General features: G+C 35.4%; 1 protein-coding gene across 1 annotated transcript in view; it reads left to right on the top strand.

Annotated features, from left to right (window-relative positions):
• The window catches only part of LOC140167909 (putative transporter SVOPL), a 37,795-nt gene extending 17,562 nt beyond the window's left edge, over window positions 1–20,233 (top strand). Inside the window, exons 5-14 of the mRNA XM_072191199.1 lie at window positions 12,649–12,720; window positions 13,501–13,694; window positions 14,432–14,555; window positions 15,045–15,182; window positions 15,476–15,549; window positions 16,720–16,997; window positions 17,831–17,942; window positions 18,059–18,230; window positions 18,531–18,641; window positions 19,962–20,233. Of these exons, the coding sequence (XP_072047300.1) occupies window positions 12,649–12,720; window positions 13,501–13,694; window positions 14,432–14,555; window positions 15,045–15,182; window positions 15,476–15,549; window positions 16,720–16,997; window positions 17,831–17,942; window positions 18,059–18,230; window positions 18,531–18,641; window positions 19,962–19,970 (1,284 nt within the window). The 3' untranslated portion in view covers window positions 19,971–20,233. The remainder of the gene's footprint in view (window positions 1–12,648; window positions 12,721–13,500; window positions 13,695–14,431; window positions 14,556–15,044; window positions 15,183–15,475; window positions 15,550–16,719; window positions 16,998–17,830; window positions 17,943–18,058; window positions 18,231–18,530; window positions 18,642–19,961) is intronic.
• The last annotated feature ends 1,260 nt before the right edge of the window (window positions 20,234–21,493 follow it).

The raw sequence follows: 21,493 nt of genomic DNA, 5'->3' as shown, positions 1-21,493 counted from the left end.
CTTTTTTACCAAAAACCTCCATTTTAATAGGAAAATCCTCAAAATCAGTATTTTGATTATTTCATCAGTATTTGGTAAGCTTTTGATGTCTTTTTGGTGTCAAATTAAAGCTGCGCAACTGTTCCTGACAATCAATTTGAAATCTTTTTCATATAAGATAATATTAATGTTGAAAAAAGACCAAATTTGGGCAAAAATCATGTTTTTTAATCATTTTTAATACTTTTTGGCTTTTCAAATGTTTTGAAATCTCTAATATGACTTAAAATACAACTCTGTATGTTTAGCCTAAGAGACAATATTCTTCTGATTACAAAAATGTCTTTTTTTCAAAAAAATAGTGAATTTAAAGGTAAGAAATGCAATTTTTACCAAAAACCTCCATTTTAAAGTAAAATTCTAAAATCAGTATTTTGACCATTTGCTCAGTATTTGGTGAGCTATTGATGTCTTTTTGGTGTCAAATTAAAGTTACACAACATTTCACGACAATTGTTTGTAATCTTTTTCACATAAAGTCATTAAATGTTGAAAAAAGACAAAATTTGGGCAAAAATCATGTTTTTTATAATTTTTATGAATTTTTGGTTTTTCAAATGTTTTGAAATATTTATGTCACTTAAAACACAATTCTGTATAATAAGCCTAAAAGACAATATTCTGCTGATTACAAAAATATGTCTTTTTTCATGAATATAGTAAATATAAATGTGCGAATTGGATTTTTTACCAAATACCCCCATTAATTTTTTTTTCTAAAAATCGGTATTGTGACCATTTTATCAATATTTGCTGAGCTATTGATGTGTTTTTGGTGTCAAGTTAAAGCCATGTAACTGCTCATGACAAATCAAATGTAATCTCTTTCACACGAAGTACTTCTTATGTTCAAAAATACCAAAGTTGGGCAAAATCATGAATAATAACTTTTGTTTCTTTTTTAAATCACATAAAATGTTTCAAAAACATTAAAATGGTTTTGAAACATTTAATGTGATTTGAAACATAATTTTGTATGTTTACCGTAAGAGGCATTATACTTTTGATTGCAAACATATCTTTTTTCATGAAAATAGTGAGTGCAAATGTGAGAAATGCATTGTTTTAAACCAAACACCCTCATTTAAAAGGAAAATGCCCAATATTGTTATTTTGACCATTTTTAGGCTATGAAGTAAGCTATTGATGTCTCTTGATGTCACATGAAAGCCATATAGTTGTTCCTGGCAATACATTTGTAATATTTTGGATTATGAAGTACTTAATCTAACTACCATCAGTTAAAAGTCCATTATACTTTAGAATAATTTGACAAGGGCAAAATAAAAATCATGGAGTTTACTGTAGAAACCAACTGCGAGCTTCACCAATGCCAACCCCCATATAGGTCAACATTGATGGTGGCCATGATGGGTTATCATTTTAAGTATGGTTCTACGTTCAGCTTTGGTCATTCAGTTAGTACAGTTAGTACATGTATACACAAATTTTAGTTTGTGTATGACACCACTACCCATGCGCTTTTAAAATTTTGATGTGTATTTTATGTATAGGCTTTTTAATTGCCTATTTTAAATTTGTCTTAATTTTGTTTTTAATAACTATGCTGCTTATATTCTTGTGTTTTTAAAAATGTATTAATATGTATTATGCTTGTATTATGTATATGCGCTGTGATCGCTAGAAATGGCGCTTAATAAATGCCTTTGTAATAATAATAATAATAATATGCCTAAGATGAAAACATAAGGGGGTTCATTTTAATTTTAAGTCTGCCGATGAATGACACTCATACCGACACACGCAATGTCTATCCTGTTTTAGTGTGGCACATTTCAAACCAATTCCTCGCTTAGGGTTTTATAATAATGTCTATCCTTGTTAAATTTCAAACTAATTCCTCGCTTAGGGTGTTTTTATTAATTTTGAGTAAAATCCTCGTTTAGGGTTAGTTTGACACATTTTCAATATCCTAGCTTAGGGACATTTTTTAAAGTCAATTTACGCGGATGCTTACAACTTGCATACATGAGTGCCCCACTGGGAACAGTTTGGAACATTCAAATACCGTAACCAGTTTAAAACCACATGATGACTCTACACCAAATTTAAATTTATACCCATGAAAGTGAATACCGGCAAGAAATGAAAAGCCTGGTTGATTTTACAGGTGGCTGTGTATAAATTACCAGTTTCATCTGTTTGATGATTGCATCAAGTTCATCCACTTTGTAGGATTCATTCAGGAAGGTGTTCAAGTTCTTCATTCTTCTTGTCCTCATCACTTTCTATTTCAGTTTGATTGTCTTGTCTGAAACCCAGCTTAAATGAATGCTTGACAACTATTCTCTCTGCCACTTGTCGGATTTCATACCTGCCAGAGATTGTTGATGATGTGTCATCCAAATCCAGGGCTTAGAATTAGTTTGGCAGCTCCAACATGAAGCCTCAGAGCAGATTCTTGCAGCTTCATTCAGTTGAACTTGGGTCTTTTGGCAGGCTTCCTTTTGCTAGTTCGCAGACTGGTAAGAAGTATAGGATACTGATGATACATTGGTCGGAATCCAATTCTACTGTATTGTAGGAACAACTGTCGCAGAAAAAATTACTCACACTATAACTTGCTGTAAAATAGAATGTGGTCCCATGTGCATCCATCCAGCTGGATGACACCAAGTCCAAAGACAGTTTCTGGGCTGGAGAAATCTCATATAGGCAGGTCTAAGGTTGTATTCCTGGCACATGTTGACCAGTTGGTCACCATTGTCGGTGTTTCTATGGAAGTGGTTGCGTCTTATAATCACCGATTCCAGAATGAGATTGATATTGTGGTTTTTACTTGGTCTAGTACTCCTATTCCTTGGAGCATACTACAGTCGTGATGACTAGTTTTTACACTGGGGGGGGGGGTCCTGTGAATGTGTTTAGACTTCTGATGCACCAGTGTTCTGTCAATCCCTGCACGTCTTAGCGCAGCTCATTTGGCGGATCTTCCCTTGCTGGTAGAGAGTGTAGATGTCAGGGGTAGCGCTAGAACTAAACACTCCAGTGTCCGCAGGGACCCCCGAACTTGCAGAAAATTAAAAAGTAGGGGGTCCGGAGTAGAGTTTGGTGAGTCCGAGTTGCACAAATGCAGCATAAATAGTATGTCTGCAATAGAGCTAGATTGAAAAAAAATGGGGGTCTGCAGGGACCTCTGAACTTGCAGAAAATTTAAAAACAGGGGGTCCGAACTCTATTTTGTTGGGTCCGGGACCCCAAAAATTTTATTTATTTATTTATTTATAACATTCGGCCGAAGCCAGGCTAATCCCAATAGTGCTCAGAGGCTACTAAATTCAAGGGATGCCATCCGGATATGACGGGACAGGGATATGGAAAGAAGTCCGATTTTAGATGCAGGAGGAAAACCGGAGCCCCCGGAGAAAAACCTGCGAGGACGAGCATGGATCGGCAACCAAACTCACATGTGGCGCCGCGGGGAATTGAACCCCGGCCACAGCGGTGAGAAGCGAGTGAGAAGACCACTACACTAACCCGCCCTCCAAAAAGCAACTTAGCGCTACCCTTGGTAGATGTCATATGAAGAGATTTGAAGGCAGATAAGTGACGCTTACTATCTGCCACGATGTTGTACCAGGGTCCCACTGGCACGTCATAGGGTCCTGAACTAGTAGAACCCCCTTATGGTTTCATCTCAGGCATACTAACTGAATGACTAAAGCTAAACGTAGATCCATACTTAAAATGATAACCCATCATGGCCACCAGCAATGTTGACCTATGGGTTTGGTGTTGGTGAAGCTGGCAATTGGTTTCTGCAGTAAACTCCATGATTTTTATTTTGCCATTGTCAAATTATTCTAAAGTATAATGGACTTTTAACTTGGTAGTTAGATTAAGTATTTCATAATCCAAAATGTTACAAATGTATTGCCAGGAACAAATATATGGCTTTCATGTGACATCATGTGCTTTCAAGAGACATCAATAGCTTACTTAAGGTTGGTCTGAACCCTGGAATTATGGAAACTTTCGGGCCTCATAACTTCTAAATTGTTGGTCTAAAGTATATAAAAGTATACATATTTAGAATGGCAAAGACTTGATAAGTTCATCTGTGAGGTCAAATTTGGGCCAAAATGGCACTTTTGGCCTAAAATCCCAAAAATAACGAGTTTGGCCCACTTCTTTTTGTGCACCGTAACAAAAAAATCTTGGGCCAAAAGTTTTTTGAAACTAATTTTTAAAAACTAGATCAAAATATCTAGGACCCGTTTTTTCATTTTTTTGAATTTTGACCAATTTCACCAAAAATATTTGAAATTTGTGCCAAAATCCGGGCTTTTTTATGATTTTTTTGAAAAATCAGCATTTTTTGACCATTTTTAGTGCAAATTTCTCAAAGTTAGTCGAAATTCAAAAAAATTAAAAAACCAGTCCCAGATATTTTGATCTAGTTTTTAAAAATTAGTTTAAAAAAATTTTGGCCCAAGAATTTTTTTGTTACGGTGCACAAAAAAGAAGTGGGCCAAAAACCATTATTTTGGGGATTTTGGGCCAAAAGTGCCATTTTGGCCCAAATTTGACCTCTCAGATGAACTTATCAAGTCTTTGCCATTCTAAATATGTATACTTTTATATACTTTAGACCAACAATTTAGAAGTTATGAGGCCCGAAAGTTTCCATAATTCCAGGGTTCAGACCAACCTTAATAGCCTAAAAATGGTCAAAATAACAATATTGGGCATTTTCCTTTTAAATGAGGGTGTTTGGTTTAAAACAATGCATTTCTCACCTTTACATTCACTATTTTCATGAAAAAAGATATGTTTGCAATCAACAGATGATGCCTTAGGGTAAAATTATGCTTCAAATCACATTAAATGTTTCAAAAACATTAAAAGAAACAAAAGTTATTAACCATGATTTTGCCCAACTTTGGTATTTTTGAACATAAGAAGTACTTCGTGTGAAAGAGATTACATTTGATTGTCATGAGCACTTACATGGCTTTAACTTGACACCAAAAACACACCAATAGCTCACCAAATATTGATAAAATGGTCACAATACCGATTTTTAGACTTTTTTTAATGGGGATTTTTGGTAAAAAATCCAATTCGCACATTTATTTTTACTATTTATTAGACATAATTTTGTAATCAGCAGAATATTAGGCTTGTCTTTTAGTCTTATTATACAGAATTGTGTTTTAAGTGACATAAATATTTCAAAACATTTGAAAAACCAAAAATTCATAAAAATTATAAAAAACATGATTTTTGCCCAAATTTGTTTTTCAACATTAAATGACTTTATGTGAAAAAGATTACAAATAATTGTCAAGAAATGTTGCGTAGCTTTAATTTGACACCAAAAAGACATCAATAGCACACCAAATACTGAGCAAATGGTCAAAAAACTGATTTTTAGAATTTTTACTTTAAAATGGAGGTTTTTGGTAAAAAATGCATTTCTTACCTTTAAATTCACTACTTTTGGGGGAAAAAGACATTTTTGTAATTAAAAACAACATTTAGGCTTATTATACAGAATTGTGTTTGAAGTGACATAAATATTTGAAAACATTTGAAAAAACATAAATTGATAAAAATTATAAAAAACATGACTTTTGCCCAAATTTTGTCTTTTTTCAACATTAAATGACTTTATGTGAAAAATATTACAAATAATTGTCAAGAAATGTTGCGTAGCTTTAATTTGACACCAAAAAAACATCAATAGCTCACCAAATACTCAGCAAATGGTCAAAATACTGACTGATTACTGAAAATGGAGGTTTTTGGTAAAAAATGCATTTCTTACCTTTAAATTCACTATTTTTTTTGAAAAAAGGACATTTTTGTAATCAGAAGAATATTGTCTCTTAGGCTAAACATACAGAGTTGTATTTTAAGGGTAGAGACAATAGAAATTTTTACCAAAGGATCATATTCTTGTTTATACCATGATATTGTTGTATCTCAATACTATCACAACTTCAGCTGTGTAACTTACCTAAAAAGTGGTTCTTTGAATTTAAAATGCAATAAATAAAATCACTCTGCGCTTTTAGTACTGACCAGACTATAGTAATATTTTTAAGTGACTCTGCGCTTTTAGTACTGATCAGACTATTTTTATTCGATAGAAAACGCTTTATAATATTATGCAATACTAGCAGCTATTAATCATGCTTCAGTGGGCAAGTACCTCTCAATTTAAATGGTACTGAAATTTGTCTTGTCCGGGGGGAGCTCAGTGGCGTTATTTTCTAGGATCTATATGATGAAGGTGACTGATGCGTAGTAGGCCTATAATTATGTAGGGCTGTAAAAAACCTGTTCAGTGATTTCATCCGGAGAATGTAGAAATCCATGAATCAGCAAAATTTAGATTTTAGCACCTTGCCCAGCACCTTTGTTAGTTTCGATGTGCAAACATTAGGCCCTTCAAAATTGATTTTGAGTTTACTGTTTCCTCCCGCATCCAAAATTGAGAAATTCAAAATATTTAATTATTTTCTTTTTATTTGACATTTTCTCTGTTAAATGACATTTTAATAACATTTATTTGCTAGTTTCTTTAAACTTTGATCATCCTAACTATACATTATCATCAATGCATAATATCAACCATAATTGCAAAATAGTTAAATCCGCAGTGCCAAAATGTGCTGTTCATATCGGGCTGTAACCACTCATTTCAAAATAAAGAAAATAATAAGTAATTAATAATTAATAATTGAAAGTTACCTCGTGCCTTTTTGAAAATCTTGAACAGTAAACTAAGATTTTAATTTGAAGGACCTTAAGCCCTGTATTAAAGATAAAATAAGTTATTTTTTACATGAATCTGTAATTTCTCTATTTAGTAGAGAAATTAGCTACATGCATTTGAACGGGGCGGGGCTTCAACTGTATCAATACTGCTGCTTTTCATCGGTTCTCGCCAAAACGTTTTAAATTATCTAATGACAATTTTAATGATTTATCCTTCACTTTTAGGTATTTTATATATACAATTTAAATCTGTTTTACCATTTTATACTTTCGCTGGGATCACTGAATAACCCTTAAATTAAGACCCCCCCTTTCGCTATCACCCAGAACACATGGTTTGTCATCCACCACCCTCCCCCCCCACACACACACTTTTTTCCCATTGGATTTATCGTCATCCTGATTCAGACGCTTTTATTGTTTCATTTACAACCTTTATTATATTTATCCCTGATGATGTTGCCGAATAGTCTTTTGAAATTAGTAGGCCTCATTAGTAGATCTCATATAATTGAAGTGCTCCCCCCGAATAGCAAGATATGGCATGCTTATGCTTATTAGTTTTGACATGTAAGAATACAAAATGATTTCCTGAGTTCTTAATGGGGAGTTCATTGCAAAGTGAAAGCAGAGCGAGGTGTGTGGATGTGAGGGGCATGCGTTGTGTTTATGGCCCGGGGTTTATGGGGGAGGGGTGGGTTAGGCAATTAACAGCTGCCTGGTATCATTCAACATTTCTGATACTGTTACGGCTTGAAATTTGAAAGCAACGGGACTTAAGATTCTACAACTTTTACCACCTGATGAACAATCTCAAATGCTTTACTTTGCACCAACATGACAGTATAGATTAGGCCCATGAAAGTCAATTCCGAGTTTATCGTCCCTTTTTCCCGGTTGGTGAGGTGACTTTTCATTTTCACTATTTCATCAGATTTCATTATTGACCTAAAATGCGTGTTGATTTAAAGCCAAACTCATACATGTGATTTATAAACATGTTTTTATATGGGTAAGGACTAGGAAAGTTAGAAAAGAGCCTGGTTTTGTTTCCAAGTTATGAATATATGTTTTACAAACAAAAATATATGTTTCCAATATTATTGCTAAAATTTTTAAAAACACGGATACTTTGGAAATAATGAATTATTTTGGCATTTTTGAAAATTTGACGTGGGTATTTTTGGTTTCCAAAAAGTTACGCGGGCGGGAACGATAAACTCGGTATCGACTTTCACGCGCCTTATAGGAAATATATTCCATAAATTAATGGTTTTATAGTTTATTATTTCGGTTTACCAAAAGTGAAGAAATTATATCAGTAATAACTGTAAAAAATGGTTTATGTCCATTTTAAGCCAAAATAATGGGATGAATTAAAAAATAAAACCCACTGTATACTATATCTTGGAGCTGTGCATAGTGATAAACTAAACCAACAAACATATATAGAACTCACGATAATAAACTCTCTTTATTTCCCATTCATTTATCTAACGTAAATAACAAAGAGACGCTTATTATACGCCAGACTGAGCACAGCTGTTGTACAATTGATCAAAATCCAAAAACTGCTGAACACTTTACAGTAGGATCAAGGACGTTGGTTCGAATCAATTGTTTAAAATCAATCAATATAGGAAAGAATCTGAATACGCTTGTTACGGCATTCTGTCAAAATCGGAAAGGACAACCTAACCTATGACACGTTTTAACTAGATGTTAAAGTATGGCTGGTGGAGTTACCCAATTTTGCAATTTTTTCGCCATTTTACAAAATACAAATATGCTCATAAGTTTGCTAATAGCAAAGATCGATGATCTGGAATAAGTCATAGTCGAACCGGAATATATTTGACAACTGTGTTCTACGTTTGAGGTAAGTTCATAATGTTCTTCATAGCAAGAACAGAAAAAGCACTGGCAAAAATGCAACTTTTTACTAAAACGCCATATTCCGCGATAGTCCATATTTACCGGACTTTGGCGAACACTTTTGGTTCTCGTTAAAATTCTACCGACAGCACAGTCGATCTAATGTTATCTTCGGTTAGAGGACAGTTTAGAGAACTCTTTTTGCTGGTTGTTTGGTTAAAAAACACCATAATTTTTAAAATATCGGGATTCAAGCAGGCGACCCGCATGGTGTGCAAAAGACGTTGCAAATTGTCAATGAAAGAGCTTATAAATTAAAATCACGGACATTAAGCTCCACAATAGGCATCTACATTACAAGCGGAAACGCTTTTCAGAAATATACCCGTCTTTTTTCAGCAATCGCTGAAACCTAAATATGCAATTCTAGGCGATTTGTAAAAAATAGCGTCAGCATATTTTACTATGAATTTGGGACACCGAAACAAATGCTTGCATTGGTGCCAGACCTATTATAATGATACGATAATTAGGCCCCCAATAATGGCTTTCATTTTAACCGTTACTTATTAAACTGAGATTTTTACTTTTTGAGAAATTAAGGAATTTATCGAAAAACTTTTCGGAGAACGCTACTTTAATGATCCCATGCCTTAAGTCACATTAGAGATTTCAAAACATTTGAAAAGCCAAAAAGTATTAAAAATGATTAAAAAACATGATTTTTGCCCAAATTTTGTCTTTTTTCAACATTAATATTACCTTATATGAAAAAGATTTCAAATTGATTGCCAGGAACAGTTGCGTAGCTTTAATTTGACACCAAAAAGACATCAAAATTAGGAATTTATATGAATCTGTAATTTATATACTCACAGTAGATAAATTAGCTGCATGTATTTGAATGGGGCTTCAACACTGCTGGGTTTTTTTTCGTTTTTTTTGTGCCAAATTTGTCATTCCAAAAATAACAAATGACACTTTTTAAATTTATTAATTTTTTAAATTTTTTTACACTTTGGCTGGGATCACTGAATTGGCTATGAAGACACAAAACACACGTTTGTTTCTTTGTTTCAACTTGTCACTTAGCTACTTAGCTTGTTTTGATATTAATTTGATTTCAATGCTGCTAAATAAATTATCCTAGTTTTATATGAATATGTTTACACTTTAGTTAGTCCTACACGTGCTTCACGTGAAGCTCATCAAAATAATATCAATATTTTTCTGCCATTTTAAATCAACGTAATGATTTTATTGGTGACACAAATTATTTGATTTGTAATCATTGCTTATACTTATGCTCGTCACAGCTGAAAAATGAGAATTGCTGGTATGCATCGATTAGTAATTTCAATATATTACCATACACGTGTGTATAAAATGTTATATTGGAGGGTATAAGTTATACGCACAATTCATATTCATTTCATTCATTTATTTATTCCCACAATTCTCTTTAAAATAACAAAATACGCACTATAATATCATTACAGGATGTTACTGAAAGAACTGTACCGTCGGAAACGTAATTGTTTGAGTATTTTAACGCCACAACTAGAAATAAGTAAATGTTAGAAATAAATCAGCTACCATATACTTTTTGAATTTTGAGAATTCTTGAAATATAAGAATTTTACGAAACTCTCATTTTCAAGCCTTTCCACGGATTTAAATATCAATCGATGATCTATATAGTCAGAGTGTTACGGCCGTCTCGATTTAATAATTCATCTCAAAGCCCTCCCCCCACCCCCTCATCGTTTACGCGTTCCCGGCGATGCAGTTCTTTCAGGGACACCCTGTACATCAAAATACAATCAAAGAATTTCGACGAAACATCATACCGTAGGCTATTCTTGATTCTGATGTGTTGTTTGGAATATCATTTTATTCTGTGTTGCGTACGTGGTATGGTATAAATGTACACAGCCAGCCATATAGGCCAAAAAGATGTTCAGAAAAAAAATTCAGGCGTAGTTTGTTACAAGCTGGCAACGATGTTATTTCAAGTCCTTATATAATTAAGTTTCACATCAGGGGCGGTGCCAAACAATGCCTGAAAAAAAAAATTCTGAACATCTTTTTGGCCTATGGCTGGCTGTCTATGAACAAAATTTCTAGCATGTTTCATCATGTGTGACTTGGAAGGACTCCAGAACTAATATGACCTGTCCTACTTTCGATACAATAGGTCCGCTGATGTATATCATTTTAGTTCATGACACAGAAACACGTGAACTACATGGTGTATCAAAATAAAGTATACAGTTTGAAAATGCCACTATAATTCAAAAGTATGAGGTATTTGGTCTAAATGCTATAATTACCAGCTGGAAAAAAAACCTATATTTTTGTGAGCCGAGTTGTGGGAGGACAAGAGATTGGTTCGGCTATCAAATAAATTAATCAAATTATTTTGTCCAAATACCTCATACATTTTAATCTAGTGGAATTTTAAAACTGAACTTTATTTTGATACGCCCTGTATAAAAATGATAAAGTTGATAACATTGCATGCTGCCTACCTAATAATTAAGCCTATAGCATGTATAGGGTTACTTTACATCGACATAATATTTAGGCCTATACTATAGGGGGCCCACTAAGCCAAAAAGAAAAGGTTGAGCCGTATACAAGATGTACTAAAAGATCTGAGGGATGTTTTGTCAATTCAGGGATGATGAATTCGAATCCGCTACCTGTAAAATTGTTAATTTTGGGGAAAAGTGACCAATAAAGTGGTCAAATTCGTTGAAAATTACACTCTATCCATAAGGGGATGTACAAGATGTACAAAAATTTGAAAGTGGACCCATAAATATACCAATTTTTCAAGAAATTTGGACCCATTGATATACCAAATTTAACCCAAATTGTCTTAGTTTCAATCAATTTTCCCAAATTTTGGGGGGAAATTTTCGAAATTCTGGCTAAATTGAGACAAGATTGAGCTATTTTTCGAAAAATTTGGACCCATTCATATACCAAAATTGGTTTAGAAAAAGGGGTAACTGATCTACCAAAAGGCGGAAAATGCTACCCATATTTGCGGCACGTCCCTGTATGGTCATTTGTACTAAGTACCCCCCCCCCCCGGACAAAAAGAGAGGGAATCCATTTTTGTTTTGTTTTTCGCTCCAAATATCTGGAAAACACATTAAGTTGGGAGCTGTGCAAAGTTTGATGGTATAGAGGTGAACATTAACTTGATTTTAAGTCTACTTAATTGGGTTGCCCTTGAAAGTTTACCTGGTCAACTGGATGGGTCTTTAGTATTCGCGAGTAAAGTCGATCAATTTGAAACCTCGAGGACACAGGTATGCTCGTAATGCAGAAATCAACACGTGTAAGATATGTTTAATCATAGACTATGGTTTAATAATATCCCAGCAAACGCAACACGTGTTCAACATCATTCGCAAAAGGTTAGAAGAGGTTGCCAGAAAACGTTTAAATGTCGGGTTATATAAAGGCAGCAACGTTTTCATAACATTCAAAAACATTTTTTGAAATATGCCGCACATAATGCGTTCCAAAAAAACATTCTACAGTTAACGTTTCGACCGGGCGTTTCGACAACATTTTCAAAATGTGTGTTTTCATACAAGACATTTTAAAAACGTTTTCATGACCGTTATACAACCCGACATAGAATGTTATTATAACGTTTTCTACCAAAACCAAAACCCCAAAATAGCCTATAAGTTACCCGCTTAAAACGTTTTGTGTTTACTTGTATGTTCCTAAGAATGAATGACTAGGCATACACAAAGATACGTTGTACAGGGTATTGAAAAGCTTGAAACAGACATCACAAAACTTGCTTTTGTTTTTTTTCTGGTACCTAAAATATTACATTTTATTAAAATATGTGTGTTCTACATGCATTTTAAAACTGCAATGTATTTATAATATTATTTGCTTGTTTGTTTGTTTGATTGATTGTTTCTTTATAGTCGATTCTCTCTTGTCTTATTTCAGTCACTGTTTATAGGTGAATTATTTGGTGCTTCATTAGCCAGTAAACTCATAGACAACTACGGCAGAAGACCGGTACGTTAACACTTAAAGACATTTCAGCAACATAAAGATTTAACAAAAGTAACGCACGCAACCGTTACAAATTCGCCTTTATATAGCTTCAGAACTAGTAATCGCATTCACAATTATTAGAACCTTTAAGAAAGGTGTTTTTTTACGCGTATTTTTATACCAGGGCCAACGTGTTGTATCCTCGGGCAAGAGAATTTATCTTGCTTGCTTCACTCCATCCAGGTGTATCATCTACAAATTTGTGAGGAAAAAAAACAGCTGATAACCCCTTTGTGTTCTCAATTGCCCTTTTCGGTAAATCCCTTAATTCTTTGCATTAAGACCTGAGATGTCGTCTCGCCGATGAGCACATTGTTACTGCTTTGAAATGCGCAGTAGCGATGTTCGCTTAAAGATGTGAACATCGGCGTGATGTCAAATGACGACATCTCAGGTCTAACCGCAAAGAATTATGGGATTTACCGAACAGGGAAACCAGTGGCATGATCGACGGGAATTATATAAATAAACATTATTTTTTATCAGGTTCGCCGTCGAAAATAAAGGAAGCAGAAAAAGTGATCCCGCCTGGGAATCGAACCCAGTACCTCAGGACCCCAGGACCTCGGCCACGGGAGCTTCGTGATTAGATCCTGATAACAAATAATGTTTATTTACCGAAGAGGTCAATTGCATATCTGAGGGCCATTGAGCATGATACCTTATACTGACGCTGGACAAATTTTAGCGATTTTATAATTGTATCTTTAATTGTATAATTATGTCTTTTATTTTTTACAGGGTTTAGTTTTAATCGCCGCATGGTTAGGATTCTACAGCCTTTTGTTCGTGTTTTCACCCACCTATGGATGGCTCATTATATTACGTTTTCTAATAGGCTTTGGTGCCGTAGGTCTTCAAGTAATCTGCGTGGTCTATCTAGGAGAAATGACCCCAGCTAGATACAGAGTATGGTTTATACTAGCTCAAATTGTAAGTACGAGTCGTATAGCGGCAATCTATTCCAGTACGTTACAAGTGCCTTCATGAGAATACTATTTCACCAATGATCACCTTTCAACCAAATAGATGGTATAAACTTGAAATGTAGAGTGCTCACCTTTGTTTCCAATGGACATTTGTGAAATTTCATTGTACATGGAATACATTAAACAAAATTCCACATAGCCCCCGCATGAAAAGTATTTAATTACATTTGTAATCACCCAAACATTTTGAGTGAATTTTACATCCGAACAAGGTGCTATTAAATTTTTATGAGCCTTTTTATTTTACATGTAAAGTCTATGGGGGTGACGAATAGAAATGGACGGCAATATTAAAAAAACATCATTTTGGGCCATTTTAGACACGAAAATGCCCATAAAAAAAGAATAGCACTTAGTTTGGATGTAAAATTCACACACAATGCTACCTGGGTGAGTACAAATATTATTAAATACATTTCATTCGGGGGCTATAGCAAAAACAAAAAATGTCCTATACCTTAATGGTTATGGAACAAAGGTGTGCTGTTGACAAAATAATTTCCACGTTGGTTTCGGGGTAAAGTGGAGTATTTTTAAAACATTAAAAAAGTTCTTTACGAATTCGAATTATCATTATTTTATTCACGAAACCCCGAGTCAATTGGTAAACAAGTTTGACTCATCTGGTATACCCAGTGTCCAAGGCTCATTCCTGATAGTGTTCTGTTCTTTCTGTTTGCAGGTTTTTATGGCCTAGGTAGTGTATATATATCAACTGTTGGTTATTTTGTATTAGAACAGATGGGATGGCGATGGCAATCTGTCTACTCTCTTGCCCCGTGTGTTATGGTTCTTATGGTATTTTGGGTAAGTGAAGAAGAAAACAACCTGCAGTCTCAAATAATAGTATAAATATAACTAAGGATGCCATCCACAATTAGTGACGTCGTAATGTTCCATAACTGGCCTGTAAGGAGTCTGAAGTCTATGAAGTCTAATGCAATTTCCAAGTGTTTCCCCATATCCCGAGGAATGCGTGTATGTATAGGGGTGCTTGTAATTTTTGGACTAATTTCATTCAAGTACAATTCCCCGTCCGACCATGGGGATTTCGGATTTCTGTAAGCATTACATGCCCAAATTCCTATGTAAATCCAGCTTACCAGCCCCACCAGTGTGCGACATTTGGTGAGTGTAAAAGAGTGAAGTTAGTTAAACATGTTCTTGTAGTCAATGTCACAGCCTGGTAGACTGCCAGCCATGACATTACCAACTGTGTGGGAGCAGAGTTGCTGCCAATCGAAAAAGACAGTATTGCAATAAAGAATATATACCTTTTTCCATTAATTTGCACAGCTCTTCCCAGAGTCTCCAAGATTTTATGCACTTAAAGGCTACCTAAAACCGGCCAGAGCAACATTAAAAGATATGGCGGATAGAAACAATGTGTTATTGACTCAAGGAGATTTAATTCAAATTGATACCGTTGAAATAGTAAGTAAACATTAATGTTGTGGTCTGCAAGTGATATGCCGTTTGTCTCAATTCATTTTCATGTATTATATCGTGAAACCGCATAACGTTCTAAAATTGAATCCCATGCAAATCATGTTGCCGTACCCATGGGCCAGCAAAAGGTAAATCCGGTCCTTACAAGAGTTGTAATTGTAATGCTTTATGGAATAGGTAATAAATGGAATATAATATTGATTGGAAAAGATATAAGACGTCAATGTCTCCTCATCTTAAGTCGATACCAATGTGAGTGTATTTTTATTTTGTTACAGGATAATAGGGGCTCTATAAGGAAGCTTCTTGGTGACGGTTATGCAACACAAACTATTCTATTAAATATCGTGTGGTAAGTATCCTAGGTAGGTTCTTAGCGGTAGTACATGGATGTTCGAGGTAGCATTGTTGGGCTATTTAGCAGCTGGTCTGCTCAATGATCAGTGCAAATTTTTTCCATGATAGCTATTTTATTTTAATTTATTATTTGAATATTTAGAATTTTAGATCCATTCTTCTTGGAAGCAGCTGGTCTGCTCTTATGAATTCCCCCATGTTCAAATCAGACCCATTTGAGAGCTGGTCTGTTTTGTGTAATCCCCCATGATCTCATTTTTGTTAGGTATTATTAATTTCTAATGTGCAATATTTAATGTTTTTCATAATATTTAAATGTTTATTATGCAATTATTCTATCTTAATGTTATTTCATGTTTTATACTATTTAAATCAAATTGTAACTCAGCCGCTTGGATGCAATGTGTTTTTAATAAACATACTAACTTAGCAAATTTCTGAAGTCTGGTTTAGAGAGTGGGAGCCATTTCAAAAATGCAAACTTTTCATCGGTTGGTTTTGCAAAATCGCGAAGATTTCGTAGAATGTTGGCAAAATGTGCACCAGGTTTGAACATAAATCATTTCAAAGTCCATGCAAAATATTATTGTTAAAAATGAATTTAGTTTTACAGAGCCCGTGAAGGAACGTAAGGGGAAAATAACACGGAAAATCCACGAATGCTGTTAATTCACAGCCACTTTCCTCTTTTCCGTGTTAACCCTTAATTCTACGGGTTTCACTGGAAAATCTGCCTGTTAAATAACCGAAAATTCTGAATATAGTTTATTTAGCCCTTCAACACTTTGAGTTTCCGTAACCATGTTTAGGAATTTAGTGTTTTTATGTATCAAGTCAGTGTGATCCGTTTTTAAAGCTTCACAGGTTGAGACATTTGTTGGTATTTTCTTTAATACCCCTTTGTAGTTTTGATTTTGGATTCAGGTTCCGTCCAGGGTGATGTAAGAGGGCCTAGATCTCATCTCTGGCGCTTCGAGTCACTTTATAATTTTAGGAACATGTCAAATTTGGTAGAAATAACCCTCAGCCAAAAAAACAAAACAAAACAAAAAAAACAAAACAAAAAAATAAATAAAATAAAACAAAAGAAACAAAGAAACAAACAAAAACCAACTGTATGTATAGTATTATAATGCGTTTATATTCCCAATTACCTTTGTTCTAGGTTTTGTGCATATTTTTGCTACTATGGCTTAGCATTATCGACAAGTCGTCTTCTGAAAATTCCAATCGGCGGTGATATGCCATTGCCCAATGTCACCGATCCTAATGACACGGCTATATTTGCAACACCTTCACCAGTCAATATGTACAGCAGTGGCGCAGAATCGATGCCAAGTAATGGGAATTGTGCAGAAGGCAAGGAGGACACGTGTAACTCGAATATACTTAACAGCGAGGAGTATTTAGAATTTCTTGCCTGTTCTGTTGGAGATATACTAGGTATGCAAAAATTTATTTATTTGTATTAAATTGTGAATACTCTCAATCATCTGGGAATCATACAATGAGAGAATAATTTCAATTTATTCAACCAGATTAATCCAAACATACCTTGGAGCAACCACAGCACAACCCAGCTGAAGGTCAGTGGTACTGACCACAACGTTGGTTACTCCCAGGTATGTTTGGATTACTCTGGTTGAATAGATTGAAATTATTCTCTCATTATTTATTGGTAGCATCTAAGAAATTGGGTAAATCAGCCATGGAAGTGCTTCGTCCTTCGTAGGGGACGTAAAGCCCACTCCGTGTATGCCACACCTGTATGTATGCATCTTGCGGTATTTTGAGAAGAGTAGGATTTTAAACTCCGGCTCTCCCTACTTCATGTCCTTGGTACCAGTGCTCTTTTTATTCACGTAGCATACCATATGAGACCTTGCAGCGTACCCCCATGTAATGAGACCTTCAACAACACCTGTAGCGTACCCCATGCAGCGTACCCCATGCAATAAGACCTTCAACAACACCTGTAGCGTACCCCATGTAATGAGACCTTCAACCACACATATAGCGTACCTCATGCAATGAGAACTTCAACATTACCTGTAGCGTACCCCCATGTAATGAGACCTTTGTAACTCATTGACACATTACGTCACGTACTGCCGCTAGCTTATACGACAACCACATCAGTGACAGATAGTCTTATAAGGATTCAGTCGTGAAGTGAAAAAAACAAACGCACTTTAATTATTTAAGGCATTGATAACGTAATATGAAAAGCACGCGTTCTGTTTTGCTGATGGACAATATTTTTTCTTTCTTAACAGGTGGTCCATTTCTTATATTCCTGGTGTTCATGTTTGGGCGTCGTGGTGGAATGGGAGTGGCTATGCTACTAAGTGGCACGTGTTTTCTGAGTATAGTAGCTTTCAAAAGCGTGTAAGTTAACTTAAGATTTGTATAACTATTTTGAGAAATACCAAAAGACGAGCAAAGTGTGCCAATTGTTTTTTCGATTGTAGGTAAAATATATATTTTCTTTCTCCTTCCTTTAGAATTGATCTGACTGCCTTCATCTTCCTGGCTCGTGCATTTACACTTGGTGTATACGGGACACTACCATTATATACGGTAGAAGCATACCCCACCACCACAAGGTCAGCAGCAATGTCAATGGGCCAGTTTTTTGCTAAACTAGCGGGCGCTCTTACACCTTTTGTGGCGGAGGTAAGATATAATGTTTCCCCGTAATTTCATTCCTTTCTTTCTTCTTCACTCTTTCTGTTTGAAAGTTAGGACCGACCGAATTGGGTACAGCTCTGCTATATTAGTCTCAGCACAGGACGGCCGTATGTACCCTAACCCAAAACTCCGTAAACGTGGACTGGACTCAAGTCTAATAAGTTGTATCCAGTTCGGTAATTGTACCGAAAGTTGTGGTATTATTAACATATCTTGTGACATTTTCATGTATAAACCCTACGTACGCGTCTTCTTTAACCATATATTCGTACCTATTTTCCACAGAGTCTTTTTGAGAAGAATACTACCGGGGCTATAATTATATACATGTTGTTAAGTGTGTTTGGTGGCGCACTATCCTGTTTACTACCCGAAACAAGTGGTCGTATATTAAAGGTAAGATAACAGTGATAGTATGAGCTCACAGCCACTCAATAAAATACATTGTACATTACGATTATGTGCAGGCATATAACGTGCAGGCCTGGTTTATGAGAAAAAAGAAACATTGATTTTAAAAACAGCAACTTGGTTGACTTACTTATTTAGGGAGCAAAATAATGTGCTATACATTTGTTCTTGTTTGGGAATAAAAGTTAAATCTTTAAGGGGTGTTGTGAAAAACTAGGTCACGCATCCATGCGTACACTATCACAAATTACTTGAGTATAATTATCCACGTATGCAATTCAACATAGCATAGCGCATTTGAATAGTCTTTGTTGGATAGTCACACATACATATATCCCCGGTTGGCACGTTTTACAAGTAGGACCAGTAACAGATCATATGTCTCCGTATGTATCTTGCAAAGGCATAGAGCACATAAACTATTACAGGTATAGAGCACATAAACTATTACAGGTATAGAGCACATAAACTATTACAGGTATGAGCTCTGTAATAGTTTATGTGCTCCATGCCTTTACAAGATACATACGATGACATACATGATGCCGGTAATAAAATGCCCTTCTGAAGGTAAATATCAATCAAAACTGTTAAGAAGAATTGAACAGCGCTGTATGATTACACAGCACGAAACGTTATATGCGTCATCAAAATGGTGTGGATCTTTTCCACGTATCTGTTCTCAAAGAAAGAGTGTGTTTTCAGTCAGTCCTCATATGGTTAGTGATACAAAAGCAAACAAACAAATGTACCTACATGTGTGCCTTTTTCTGTTATCAGACGTAGACGTTGGGATGAAACCTTTACCTTTTATTTAACTCTACATTCCAACCGTGGACGTTACTGCAACAGAGGATCGTCCCCGTTTGGATGAGCTGGGCAATTGGTTGCAAACTAGCCTAATAATGCATTTGAGAGTGTGTCATCTATTGTTGGTGTAAAAATCAGTCCCTCGTTTAAAATGAAAAAAAAAATGCGCAAATCAGGTCAACGTCAGGCGCAGGAAAAGTATAGTTATGTATACAGTCGCCATTTACCGGCAAAGGGTTAAGGAGTGGATTGGTATGTGTGCATGTATTGTAATATATTTACAAGATGGATCTTCCTATTATGCAGCATGAATACTTTATATCACAATTCACTTCCCTGCTAAACGTTGGTATAAAACCTTTACGCCGGCCTTTACGACGATGTTGTAACTTGCACTATCTGACTGTAGGCACACCTGGGCAAACTGTAGCGAAATTAACACAGACACCCTATTTTTATTATTTCTAATGTTGTTTTTATCATTATTACTTTCAGGACACGTGACAATGCGAGTGGATTGCCATACATCTCCGTAGTGATCTGTTGTCTTCAATGTTACAATTTGGTAGTATTCGTAGATATTTATTTTTACAATAATGTTTATTTGAAAATAATTATGATGCTAAAGCAATGATGATGTACATGCCACCTGAGTTGCCCTATCGTTAGTCTGAGGACATATCAAATATAGAAATGTAGCTATACATTACTTTTTGTTATTATGTAAGTTGGGACATTACAAATATGCCACAGACTTTGAATATGTGGGGCGTTGTGTGTGGGGGTGGGTGTGTGTGTGAGGGGGGAGGGTGTATTTGCCGGCAAATGCGGACGTTTTTTTTAAAACTCTACAACATTCCAACCGTGGACGTTACTGCAACAGAGGATCGTCCCCGTTTGGATGAGTTGGGCAATTGGTTGCAAGCTTGCCTAATAATGCATTTGGGAGTATGTACTCTATCAAAAATCAGTCCCCCGTTTAAAATGAAAAAAAAGTGCAATTCGGGTCAACGACCACGGTTATGCGCAGAAATATTATAGTTATGTACAGAGTCCCCATTTGCCGGCAAATACCTGTAAAGGGTCACGGGGTGGATACGTATGTGTGCATGTAATGTGTTTACAATTACAAGATTGATCTTCCTATTCCAAAATTTCCAAATGAACCATGAATACTTTATATCACAAATGCACAATCACTTCCCAGCTAAATGTTTTTTGGTTGTTTTTGACACATTTACGTAACTATCTAAATATTAACGGTATACGTGTTGATTGTCGTGAGAAATGCGGAGTCTATAGAATGATTATAAACTCTTTCCACTTTGGACAAATGAAGGACTAGATTTATCTGTAACATACTTCTGGTAGGTCTTGATTTAACATCCCTTCTTTGACTTATGGACCAACATTAGACTGGATACTTTCTTTATGGGATGGGTTTACAGTACCAGGTGTCACCTCTGACGTCATGATGGACACATACTTGAGCAAATCATTTCAAATTTGACTAGAAATCGTGTCAAAGTGGGCTTAATTTTGCATCAATCTGCTAAAATGTGACAGTAGTTCAGTTTGACTAGAAAATCCCGTGAGATCTTATTGTATTGTACATTGTACTCATATAATCTAGTCAAATTGACCAGACCGTTTTTAGAATTGGTTTATTCCAGCTGAAATCCATACACCCCTATATGGAAGACAATCCTAATCTTCCACACATGGAGTGTGAATTTCAAATAGGTTTACTTGAAAGGGTGACTCTATTTGAAATCTACACCCCGTGTGTGGGAGATTAAGGCCAGATCTGAACAAGAAAGCAATAGTAGAAAACATTTCTTGTTTACCATGTTTACAAACACAACTTTAATTAAAGTATAATCCCACTAGCAAAGCCTAATGTCCAGAGATACAGGTTTTTTCCAGGCTTTGCCCAGACAGGGGATAATCTGAGAGGGTTTTTGCCCAGGAATGTACAGATATCCAAAATTAAATCAAATTGCCCAGGTCTGTCCCACGATTACCCA

Source organism: Amphiura filiformis, chromosome 13 (genome assembly GCF_039555335.1).
Source record: "Amphiura filiformis chromosome 13, Afil_fr2py, whole genome shotgun sequence".
NCBI lineage: Eukaryota > Metazoa > Echinodermata > Ophiuroidea > Amphilepidida > Amphiuridae > Amphiura > Amphiura filiformis.
The sequence above is the reverse complement of the archived record's forward strand: the minus strand, read 5'-3'. Positions and strand labels throughout refer to the sequence as shown.